Below are 11,395 nucleotides of genomic sequence, written 5' to 3'. Positions count from 1 at the left end.
GCCCTAGAAAAGAGTACCAAGATATTTAGCCTCCAATCGACTCACCAGTCGAACCGGGGGCTATACCCACCGGGTGTGCTCGCGCGCACCCACTGGCATGTCGAAAAATCCCCCAGACGATTCTACCCGAATCGCCTGGGGGCTCAGGGGCTTCTGTCGGGTTTATAAACCCGGGGTCCCTATTGGGCCCGCTTCCTAGCAAAAGCTTGGCCCAACAGACGACATTACAAACGACGCGTAACTCCTGGGCCGGCTCAGATACCTAACGATAGGCCGAAAGAGCGATCCAGTCTCCGACCAGAAGGCCTGGCCAAGGAGGGGACGACGCTCGCTTCCGACTCTGACCCGCTTCTCCGACCAAAAGGCCTGGCCAAGGAGGGGACGACGCTCGCTTCTGACTCCGACCCATTTCTTCGACCGAAAATACACCAAACCTCTGCTTACGACTCTTCTCCGACCAATGCAGCCGGAGCCAACTGGAAACGACCAGCCGAGGACGCCCGGTCGGTGAGGATCTAAGAAATCAGGAGGAGCAGATAAGGTAAGGCGCTCAAGTCAACCGTAATACCGAGGACCGTACCTTGCACACCTGTAGGACAGTACTATCAGGCCATGCTAGAAGGGTACTTTGCAGCCTTCCAGACATGTCAGAACATAAACAGTGTTGTAGGCGTCGACATTTATCCTACAATATGGTAGGCGCCGACATTTGCCATACTAGTAGAACACGATGGAGCCTGCCGCATGCATCTGGGAGTCAACAGTATTGTGGGCGTCGACAAACTATCTTGTACCCGACGGCGTGGGCAACAAGATTAGGGAACACACACTCTCTCTCTTGTAAGGCCATCCTCTTCACATATAAAAGGGGATGCTCTCTCTCCCAATGAAGGACGGTCAATTCCGACTCTCTCTCTCTCTATTAGTTTTAGACATTCTGAGCACTCGAACAGCTTCACGGCTCTAGAACTCTAAAGCTACATAGAGCATACGTTCTAATATTTAGCGTACGTAGGAGCTCCAGTCACTCTAGGCCCTTCAATCTAGAGTTCGACCAGATCTCTAACACCCTCCATCTTATTCCCACTCGTTCGTAACTCCACAGCAAACTTCGAGCACCTGGACTCAGGAATAAAGTCACCGACCGACTCAAACTAGACGTAGGGCACGTTGCCTGAACTAGTATAAACCCTGTGTCATTGAGTGCTAGGCCACATCCGATCACAACGTACGACAAAACTATAAATATTTACTTGTTGATCACTTTTCGCATCGACAAAAATAGAATAGCTCCTCGCCTCCTCAAGCGGAGTTTCTTAAAACCGGCTCTTTACAGGAGATGGGTGCCGGATGGAGCTGAAAATATTAGCTTCTCCCGGCTCCTCTCCTATCTACTATGAGATGGTGTTTTATCAAATATTTTTCAATGCAGCTTAATCTCCACTAGTGAAGTAGAACTGCTCTAATAAGTGCGCGTTTAGTTGCCCAAATTTTAGAATTTGGGCTACTGTAGCACTTTCGTTTTTATTTGGCAATTAGTGTTCAATTATAGATTAATTAGGCTCAAAACGTTCGTCTCGTAATTTCCAACCAAACTATGCAATTAGTTTTTTTTTCATCTACATTTAATGCTTCATGCACGTATCGCAAGATTCGATGTGATGGGTACTATAGCACTTTTTGAGAAAAAATTTTGGAACTAAACAAGGGCTAAATAGGTTCATAATAATAAAAGGTAGATAGATGCTTGGAATTTGGATTGTGGACGTGAAATGAATAGAATTTTTTTATCTAACTAAAAGCTTGAAAACTTTTCTGTATTATTCTTTTGTCTAAAGATTTCTCTTTTTTCACTATATATATGTCGTAGTGCTGACTTTTATTTTCAAATGGAGTTCAAAATCCATCTACCTTCATCGGAGGCTGAAGTCACAACTTGTTTTTACCGCTATCTAAATTTTTGCAAATGCACTGTGCATTATCGTGCAATTCCTCTCCAGACTAAAGAAACGAACCATGTCAAACTCAAAGGGTTGATGACTTGATCAACCATCAAATTCCGCAGAGAAAGAACGCTCAAATTCGGCGTCCATGAGGACACCCGCGATGACATGCACCACGGTCTCGCCCCTAACAATATCGACGCACTCCGACCGAACGCCGTTCACGACGAGCGCCCCGCGCGCGTCCCTGGAGGCGTAGAGGCTCAGCCCGGACACGGAGTCCAGGAGGCGCACCGCCCCGGCCCCGCGCGGCGGCGGCACGTCCGCGGCGAGCAGGCGCCGAGGGACCGCAGAGAAGCCGAGCACGCGGGAGAGGATGGCGTAGGTGTTTTCGTCGGTGTCGCTGGCCGCTGCTTCCCCTCCAGCGGCGGCAGCGCTGGCGTTGGACGATGGCCCCTGCAGCCTGAGGACGCGGGTGAAAGAGTCCGCCGAGGGCACGAAGACGGTGAACGGGAGGTCCTTGGGCAGCATGGACACCATGGCGTCGCCGAGCTCCCCGAGGCTCGCCGCCGCGCTGCTGCAGCGAGGCGGCGGCGGTGCCGAGGACGAGGATGGTCTTGTGACGACGGCGTGGTGGTGGGACGGTGGCGAGGGAGGGGAGGTGGTGGAGAGAAGCACGAGGATCAAGAAGAGGATTGCAAAGGCGAAGGCGATAGCCACGGCGACGAGGCGTGGCGGCGGCAGCGGCAGCCGTGGTCTGAGCGGGGACAGCCTCCGCTTCCTCGCCGCCGTCACGTTCCTGTAGCGCGTCCAGGAAGGATGCATGAGAAGACCTGGACTGGAAGGTGGAAGTGAAACTATTGGCACCGTTGCTGGTTTCATTTTGCTTGCTCGATTGACGGCGTGGTCAGTACGCCTATGGATGCTGCATCAGTACGTTTGAGTGCCCGCGCATCACGGTGTTGATTAAGCATTTCGTACGCCTCAATGCAGTTCCCGATCGAGGGCAGGGCAGATGGAGGCAGCCGTGCCGGTGAGCTATGCGGCCAGGAGCCATGCGGCGGGCGTGGGGATGGGCACGGCACGACCGGCCATGCCGGATCCGGCTGCATGGCCGCGCGCTGTTTCCCGAGGTATTGGCCCCCCGCTGCTGGCGGCAGGCAGGGCATGAAACGTGCGTTTTGACGAGGACCGTGCAGCGTGCGGGTCGCGGCTGCGACATGCCGCACGGGCTGGTGCCTGGTGGGGTGGGCCGGCACGCCACACGCTGGGCACGGCCCGAGAACGCGTGGGTCTCGTCTTGTCCAAGGAGTTTCCCGTCAGGCCGTCACCGATCCCGCCCACACCATGCGAGGCCCGATGCGCGCGCGCAGGTAGAACGAGTGGAGACCATCCGTGCCCTGCCGACTGCGCCCATCCGTCCGAAAGCGCCGCGCCGACGACGCCGTTCGCGTTCTACCCCCGGCGTGGCGGTGCCCCTGCACTGCAGGAATCGGGGGATACGGCTGGAGCAGGAAGTCTCTGCCACGCACTTGTGCTTACTTTGCCCACTTCCAGTCTTTTGACACTTGCCCCGAATTCAGTGGCAGGCGGTTTTCTGGTGTTGTCACTTGCTGACTTGTGAACTGTGATCATGCTACGTACGCTCCGGCAGTTTTGGGGAGCGTACTGATTTGCTGAAAGGTTACCCCTGACTCCCTGAGTCACCAATCATACACAAAGGCCTCACGTACTCCTACTGATTTGCTGAAAGGTTACCCCTGTTTTTTCAGAAGAAGTTGACAGATAGGTTACTGTAGTTGCAGCCCTGTTCCAAGTGTCCTGATCGGCACATTCTGGAACTCATCCGACTGCAAGATATTACTGACCAAGAACGACGACGCAAATATTAGTGGGGGGTTCAATGGTTCAAGGCTTGAAGATCCATCTACGGGCTACCAGAACCTGCAGCTTCGATGTCATAGAGAAAAAGCTCTGCAGCAGTGTGATGCCCAGGCCAGCCAAAGTGAACCTAGCGTACACTGCTACACAGTGCGTCAGTGCATGATTGCTGGAGTAGGACCATGACATGTTGATGCCACTAAGGAAACGACCTGTAGCCGCCACATGTGCATACCATTTGTGGTGATGTCCACAGTTGCATGTCTCTCAATCAGGCCAATGCAAAGTCCACCAAAGTTGCCCTACCAAGCTGCGGCGACCAAAGATTTGAACCCGAATTCGGAAAGTTTGCCACTTGGCGTGTGTGTTTTGTAGCTTGTGTTCAGATCTTGCGACCGTGGACCAGTTGTATGTATGGCTGCGATAAAGATATTTCTCCAGGAAGCAGGCAAGGAAGAACACAGATCACTCTAGACCAATTCCTGTCTCACCAAAAGTGTTCTTCCCCTTGCTACCTCAGCATGGTAAGTGGTTGTGGAGGGATTGACCTGACCTGACACAACCCATTTGAAGATAGGCAGGGCCTACCAACAACTTGCCATTCTTGACACCAATAAGCAACTTGCATCACTCATCTGATAGAAGTGTTATCGTCGTCTCCTGCAAAATTATGCGCCGACTGACTTCGCCTTATGTCATAGTGGATGAAAGACGGTATTTGTCTTCTGCAACGCTAGCTCTACAACGCGATAGGAGCTAAAACATGGATTAATGGAGCTTTCAGAAGGATAAAAAAGGAGGCAACTTGTTCATTAGGTGCTTTCTGTGAGCTGGTGCGCTGATGTCATTGTTAGAGGGGTTAGAGACACAATTTTCATCAGTGAGAAAGTCTTTTTGCACTGAATGAACTTTAACAATTATTGAACGTAATTTGGAAACCTTATCTTGTCCTTATGTATGCCATCGATCGGCGCACTGTTCTTAACGATCCAATGATTTCGCTGTTTCTCTCGAGTATGACGACTGGACCCATATGAATATGATTCAGCAGGTGTTAGGTGATCCATGATGTAATATTATTTGGTCATTTGTTTTTGCCGCTCGCAGCTCGCTAAGACCTTCGTGGAGTCATCAAGTGGAAACGCCGTAATAGACCAACACAATTGAGTTAGCTGTTTCCTTAAATAAATATCTTGGCGTATAATTACTCTCTTTTTTTAGGGGAAAGCATTTCCATTACTGAAAAGACGCTGAATCATCAGCATTTAAATACAAGATATGTGCCGGGATGGAATCCAAAACTGGTTCCTCAGCCGGATCACATGAACTCCCTAGAGACGCTAACTCATGAGCAACTCAATTACAAGACCGAGGTCTCTGTTGGACAACCCAGGAAATAAAATTCAGAGGAAGCAAACTGCGAAGCTCCTCGGCGAGGTGAGTGACAGCACTTATAAGTCATAGGTCCTCGAGTAGACTGCTTGGACAACGGCAACCGCATCCGATTCAATGACCACATGCCCCACTCCCGCATCGATTGCCGCTTGGACGCCGTGAATGCAGGCAATCATCTCACCTTGCAACGGGTTGAGTAACGCTTCTATTCTTCCTCGGCGGGCCTCGACAACATCTCCATCAGAGTCACGAAGAACACAGCCCCATCCACCATTCCATGTCTCCGTATCAAAGGCTGCATCGCAGTTCACTTTTACATAAATAATACTGGAGAGAATCTTCAAGGATCACTTGTTTAGGACCAGCTTCATTTTTTCCTTCGAAAGGCGGCAAAGGTTTTTGCCGGATTTTTATTAGACAGGGAAAAGAGAAAAAAATATTAGTACAGAACTACAAGGACGAGCCTATGCTCGCCACCACTTTGACCCGCAGGCCAGCCACCCTACTCTGTACACCACCCGAAGTGGAAAGAAAAAAACCTGAATGAGAAGGGAACAGAAGACAATACTTCGTAAATCAGAAGAAAAGAGACGAGGTCTACTATTGCTGTGAATATGTAATGCCTATGTCTGATTTCCAGTAGTTAGGTTTGTGTTGTGCTGGTTGTCTGATGTTGGCGACTCGCCGCCATCAGTTACTGATTTGTACCGTTTTAAACTTTTATCCCTCTTAATGAAAAACGGGTGAAGTCCCGGTCGCGAAAAAAAACTATTGCTGTGACTGATTGGTTTGCACATAGGATCTTGTCGTCGACTGGTATGACTGTTCGGCAGGACTGAAAAATAAGCCAAAATACTGTTCCGACTGATTGTTGTGAGGAAAAAAATACTGTTCTATCTGGGAACACTGTCCGCATGAACAGTGCCATTGTGAGAGCGCTGGCCAGCTAGCCGAACGCGGCCTGGTATTGCACCACTTCTCTTTACATAAGAGGGCCACTTCCCTTGTTGCAGACTCTTGTTCTGAAAAGTTCTTCTATTCCTTTTTGTCCATATGGTCCACTAGAAATAGATTATGACACCATCAAACATTTTTCTCTGGCCTTTGTCAATCTGGTCTTTGTCAATCGTAGCGCGGCACCTACGCCAATAACTGAGCAAAGATCCGTTTGATCCGACTGTGTCAATTACTGCCAAACCAAACCATTGTTTTAGGACCAGCTTCATATATTAATCAAACTGTGAAACATCTGAAACGGGACTCCTGGTATGGTACAGGGTTCACACAATGTATGTGCCCCTCCTAGTCTAGATTCAGGATTCACATGATTAACGTGCATAATGATCTTCTTCTGAATAGAACCATGATGATTTTCAGCTCTGTTAAAAGGTAAGGTGAGTTAACTGAACTGGTACCATATTTGCCGGGATTATTTGAACCAGCCATACGTATACATCTACAATTACATCAATAGCATGCTTAAATGATAAGCAGAGAGACTAGAGACAAAACGCCTGTCTCGCATCACATGCAGTGCAATGCAATGCAAGACAGCAGCCTTGTCTTGGAGCAAGACATTTGTTTCTGCAGAATCCTATAGAAGGAACAATCAGCAGGAAACAAGAGGGTAGAGAGGGGAAGGGGGGACAATCTTAACGCACAGAGCCCTTGAATTTAGGGGATGGATTGATAGCTTGAAAGCACCAGTAGTCTGAGTATTGCCCAATTGCTAATTTGCTATGGCCCATGACGACGCCACAATTGTTTTTTTTTCAATTTTTTGGATAACACTTAAGAGTTCCCACAATAGTTTTCTCTGTGAATGGGTCACTGTTGACGTACGCAAAAACTGGTTAAGTTTGACAAATCATCCAAGATCTCCTCGATCTATATATGGTTCTGAAGTCTGAACGCGCGTCAGTTAAGAAAGAAGAACATCAGTTGCCAACCACGCTTTTGCTTAAGCTACCCATTATATCAGGGAACATCAAAGCCCGTTCGAAAATTACTGTTCAAAGTCTATTATCATGCTTGCCAACAAACTTGAGAACAAATCATACTCATTGGATCAAGAAGCGTACAAATGTAGTTACATACAGAACGTAGGGAACAGGGTGGAAACCAAAGAAAAAAAAACAAAACAAAAACTCTGTATCCTAGCTACCTGTAGTAGATACGATCTTACGAACACTGACACAGAAATGTTTCACTAAGGAAGTGTGGGAGTTGATCAAGATATGGTTCAGCTTAACTGACCTAAGCTCCATAAACACAACTGGGTCGCTTCATAATTATTGGCAAAGATGTAGGAGAAAAGTTGATAAAAATCAAAGACGGCGCTTCGACGGGATCATAGTCTATTTTTGGTGGAATATCCGGAAAGAGAGGAACAGGCGAACTTTCCAAAAAAAAAGTTTCAGCTCAAGACAAGTCGCAAGTTTATGCAAAGATGATATAAGTCAGTTTTCTTTGTGACGGCTCCAATTCATAATACGACGAACTAGCAATAGACCTCTTCTTCAGTTGGACCAGGATTCTTGTTTTTGGAGTGTCCCTAGTCTCAGTCTTTTTACCTGTTTTCTTTCGTACGGTTGTTTTTACTGGTTTCCGTTTTGATTAGCAGGGGAGGCTGGGTGTAAATAGAGAGTTGTACTTGCTCTTTTTTTCTCTTTATATCGTCTAATAAAATCCGCGGCAAAGCTTTTGCCGCCCTTTCGAAAAAAAAAACTGACACAGAAATGGAAAACAATCACATATATATATATATATATACTCTGCATCTGTCTTAGCTTTTGCCTGTGTACAATCGCAATCGGAGAAGTGGACTGACAATTCCGCCCTCTCATGCATGCGCGTCTCAAAGAGTGTCGCCGAATCTTGCGCTGTTGACGACGTCGTCCTTGCGGAGCAGCTGGTCGGCGGCGGGGCTCCTGCTGCCAGCCCTATCGAACCTCTCGGACACGAAGAAGCTCCTGAGCGAGTTGAGGTTCCTGGGCGCGTCCACCTCCACCGTGAAGACGGCGCGGACGGGGCGGTGGTCCGACAGCCGGGACTCGCAGCGGCCGTAGCGGGTCTGCCTGAGCCCCGCGCCGCGCCACAGGATGCGGTCGCACCACGCCGGCGCGCGCCGCTTGCTGTTCCTGTGGCCGCCGCCGCCGCCGCCGTGGGTGGCGGTGGCGCAGCCGTAGTAGGCGTCGGAGTTGGGGTAGTACTTGTAGGTCGGGGAGAAGGTGATGGCGCCCTCGCTCCAGCCCTGGAACGCGCCTGCGCCGCGGCACACCTCGGCGCGCAGCTGGTCGTTCTCCAGCAGCGTCTTCCAGTCCTGGCGCTCCACCAGCAGCCTCGTCTTGGCCTCCGGCAGGGAGATCCTGTAGTTGAGGTCCCCGAGCAGGATCACCCGGCTGCACAACAGAAAAAGCAAGCCCGGAGCATGCACGTCATCAGATTATCTATCTATTGGTCAAAGCCAAAGCCTCGCCTTTGCCTCATCATTGGTTCGTTCATCTTCGCTCGTTATATTAGCTGTCTTTGTCTATTGTCTTTTACTACGTGCATGCAACCGATCTAGCATTATTACAGTAGCAATTAAGCTGTTGTATGCAAGTATTTTATATACTTTGTATTTGTATGTATATGTACAGCACCAGCGTCGGTATATAAAACAGGGGAGCTGGGCGGTCGATCAGACCTGCCACGATCGCTTAAATACTTTCGAATTAACCTTCTTCTCTAGCTGCGGTAAACTACCACTCAGTCAAACATGCGTTTCAGTTGCTGGATATATACGTATGCCGTACCGAATCAACATATGACACGATCAAATGATACGTTCACCGGTAGTGGTAGTATTTTTCTGTTTTGTGGTGAAAGTAGCTAGCTAGTGGTAGTATGTTTATCTTGTACCCAAATCCCAGATACGGCAAAATATCGTCTACACCTGCCCTTGATTTAATATTTACCGGCACCGTGGACGGTTCCGCTACCGGATTAAATATAGAATATACGATTCGTCGACGGAGTAAAAAAATGAGCGGGCGTTGTACTTGTAACGTTTGTGCATGTACATACGTATACGTATGATATGCGGCCGGTGCGTGTCAGCGTCAGCATCTTTCTTTCTTTTTCTTTTTTCCACCATCCCTACTAGGCTACTAATCTACTGTACGTACTATTGCAGCACACAGGTCTCTTGGAACTGGGCGACCATTCGGCCGACCTGTATCTGTTTCCTGGCTGGCATGGCATGACCGCATATAAGTGGCAGTGGAGGATAGATTGATGGAGGGAGCAGGGAGCAGGGAGCAGGGAGCAGTAGTGAGTGGCTTACTCGTGGTCTAGAATCTTGTGCGGCAGCGGCAAGTTGAGCGCGTGCCCCCGCGGGAAGGTCGTCCGGGAGAGGATCTCCGTGGCGTCGGCGTTGCGGTGCGCCTCGTCGCCCTCGCGCCCGCCCGACGCGAGGTGGCAGCACACGAAGCAGAAGCTCGTGTCGTGCAGCCAGAACCGGACGGAGACGGCACCCTGCAGCCATTCGATCGGTTCGTTTGCTTGCTTGGTTAGATGCCAGCCGGCCGGGCACCATTTCGATCGGACTAGGATTAGCTAGCTAGGTCGTGGAATGAACGTACGAGCACCAGTACTATAGTGTACTCACCTTGTTGCCGAGGCAGCCCATGACGCCGCATCCGACGCAGGAGACGCTGGGGCGGCGGACGAAGCGGCGGAGGTCGGAGCGCACCCACACCGTGAGCAGGATGCCCACCATCTGCTTGCTCACCACGCACCGGTAGTCCCTGGCCAGCTCGCCGCGGCCGCCGTCCCGCACCGGGTACACCTTCTGCTGCTGCTTGCCGCCGCCGTCGCCTGATCCGCTGCTGCTCCCTCCCCTCTGCCGCGAGTGCGACCGGTTGAGTGCGGCGCGGATGAGTTCGATCCACCGCATCCCGACGCGCTTCTTGTCGGCGCCCAGCACGTTGCGCGCGCGCAGCGGCACCACCTCCTGGAACCCGAGCACGTACATGTCGTAGGGCCCGTCGTCGCCACCGTCCAGCCAGTCCGACAGGTCCAGATCGTCCGGTGGCGCCACGCCGCCGACGTTCCACGTGCTCGCGAACAGCCTGCCATGCCAGTGCCACCAAACAATAACGACGCCAGCCAGTCACGCACGGCTCAATGGCTCATACAAAGCTATAGCTATAGTTAGGCGACGCGACGCGAGGAATATATATATGGACTAGGATGACTACATACTTGTACTTGAGGGTCTTGTTGTTGCGCTCCTGCGGCCGCGCCCGCTTCACGCAGCGGCTGGCGTCCACGTCGGGGCTGCACCCGCCGTCGTCGAACTCCGTCCCAAAGACGGCGTCGTCGTCGTCGTCATCGGCGGCGGGGAAGTCGGCGACGAAGGCGTGGCTGCCCGAGGTCTTCCGGAAGAGCTTGTTGGCCACCAGCCGCGGCCAGAGAACCTAGCCATGCATGTGCGCACACAGACAGCGTCAGTAACAACCATGTCATAGGCCGGTCGGAGCTGGAGCTAGCTCAAAAGATGGGAGAGTAGTGGAATCGGACATCGGAGAGAAACAATACGACACAGAGCGTGATGAGTGCGCTTGCGTGCGTGCGTTCGGGCTGGCCTACCTCCGCTTGCTTTTGGTTCTCTAGCATGATGATGATGAGCTAGCAGCACCAGCAGGATGGAGTCGTAGCCTCGTAGGCCCTCGAGGTCGTCTAGCTAAGCTAGGGTGATCCGGTGATGTGACGACGACTCCAGAGAGCTGCGGACTGGTGAGGGGAGGAGAACGAAGGGGCGCGCGCGCTAGCGGGCGGTGGAAAAGTGAGGCCGAGGGGACGGAAACGTTAGACGGGGAAGGGAACGGCGGCTTAAATAGGCGCCGCGGGGCTACTGACAAGGCGCGCGGAGACAAAAAATCTATGGAGCAGCTCGCATCCCCTCGCGAGCGCCTGCCCATGTTCATGCACAGGTCACGGCTAGCTAGCCGCTGGTTGCCTGGTTGGTGACTACGGGTGGACGCCGCCGGTCCAGCGCGTCTGCGCGTGCGCTGCATGGTGCCTGTCCTTGTGGCGACTGGCGAGGGGGCAAAGGTAGGGAGGATGGATCGATGGCAATGACAGTGGAGGAAAAGGGGGCGACGTCGACTTTTGAACGCTGTAGGCGGTCA

At 51.5% G+C, this 11,395-nt stretch overlaps 2 protein-coding genes across 3 annotated transcripts; both read right to left on the bottom strand.

Annotated features, from left to right (window-relative positions):
• Positions 1–2,045: 2,045 nt before the first annotated feature.
• Positions 2,046–2,768, bottom strand: LOC136540327 (uncharacterized). The gene has a single exon (XM_066532326.1). The coding sequence runs from the start codon at positions 2,766–2,768 to the stop codon at positions 2,046–2,048; it is 723 nt and encodes a 240-aa protein (XP_066388423.1).
• Positions 2,769–7,997: 5,229 nt separating this feature from the next.
• LOC136534858 (type IV inositol polyphosphate 5-phosphatase 9-like) lies at positions 7,998–11,095 on the bottom strand. Of its 2 annotated transcripts, XM_066527223.1 has the most exons (5): positions 10,854–11,091; positions 10,467–10,681; positions 9,871–10,333; positions 9,547–9,737; positions 7,998–8,620 (listed from the first exon to the last, which is right to left on the bottom strand). In XM_066527223.1, the coding sequence occupies exons 1-5, from the start codon at positions 10,878–10,880 to the stop codon at positions 8,077–8,079; spliced, it is 1,440 nt and encodes a 479-aa protein (XP_066383320.1). In that variant the 5' UTR covers positions 10,881–11,091; the 3' UTR covers positions 7,998–8,076. The 2 variants fall into 2 exon arrangements, with proteins under 2 accessions (XP_066383320.1, XP_066383326.1); XM_066527229.1 differs by lacking the exon at positions 9,547–9,737 and having other exon boundaries at positions 8,021–8,620; positions 10,854–11,095.
• Between the last annotated feature and the right edge of the window lie 300 nt (positions 11,096–11,395).

The sequence above is a fragment of the Miscanthus floridulus genome, chromosome 2 (assembly GCF_019320115.1).
Source record: "Miscanthus floridulus cultivar M001 chromosome 2, ASM1932011v1, whole genome shotgun sequence".
Lineage (NCBI taxonomy): Eukaryota > Viridiplantae > Streptophyta > Magnoliopsida > Poales > Poaceae > Miscanthus > Miscanthus floridulus.
The sequence above is the reverse complement of the archived record's forward strand: the minus strand, read 5'-3'. Positions and strand labels throughout refer to the sequence as shown.

Coding starts and splice junctions, on each gene's coding strand:
- LOC136540327 (XM_066532326.1), bottom strand. CDS start 2,768: ATGCATCCTTCCTGGACGCGCTACAGGAACGTGACGGCGGCGAGGAAG.
- LOC136534858 (XM_066527223.1), bottom strand. CDS start 10,880: ATGCTAGAGAACCAAAAGCAAGCGGAG. Junction 10,334..10,466: donor AACAAGACCCTCAAGTACAA/GTATGTAGTCAT, acceptor CTGGCATGGCAG/GCTGTTCGCGAGCACGTGGA. Junction 9,738..9,870: donor TGGGCTGCCTCGGCAACAAG/GTGAGTACACTA, acceptor GAATGGCTGCAG/GGTGCCGTCTCCGTCCGGTT.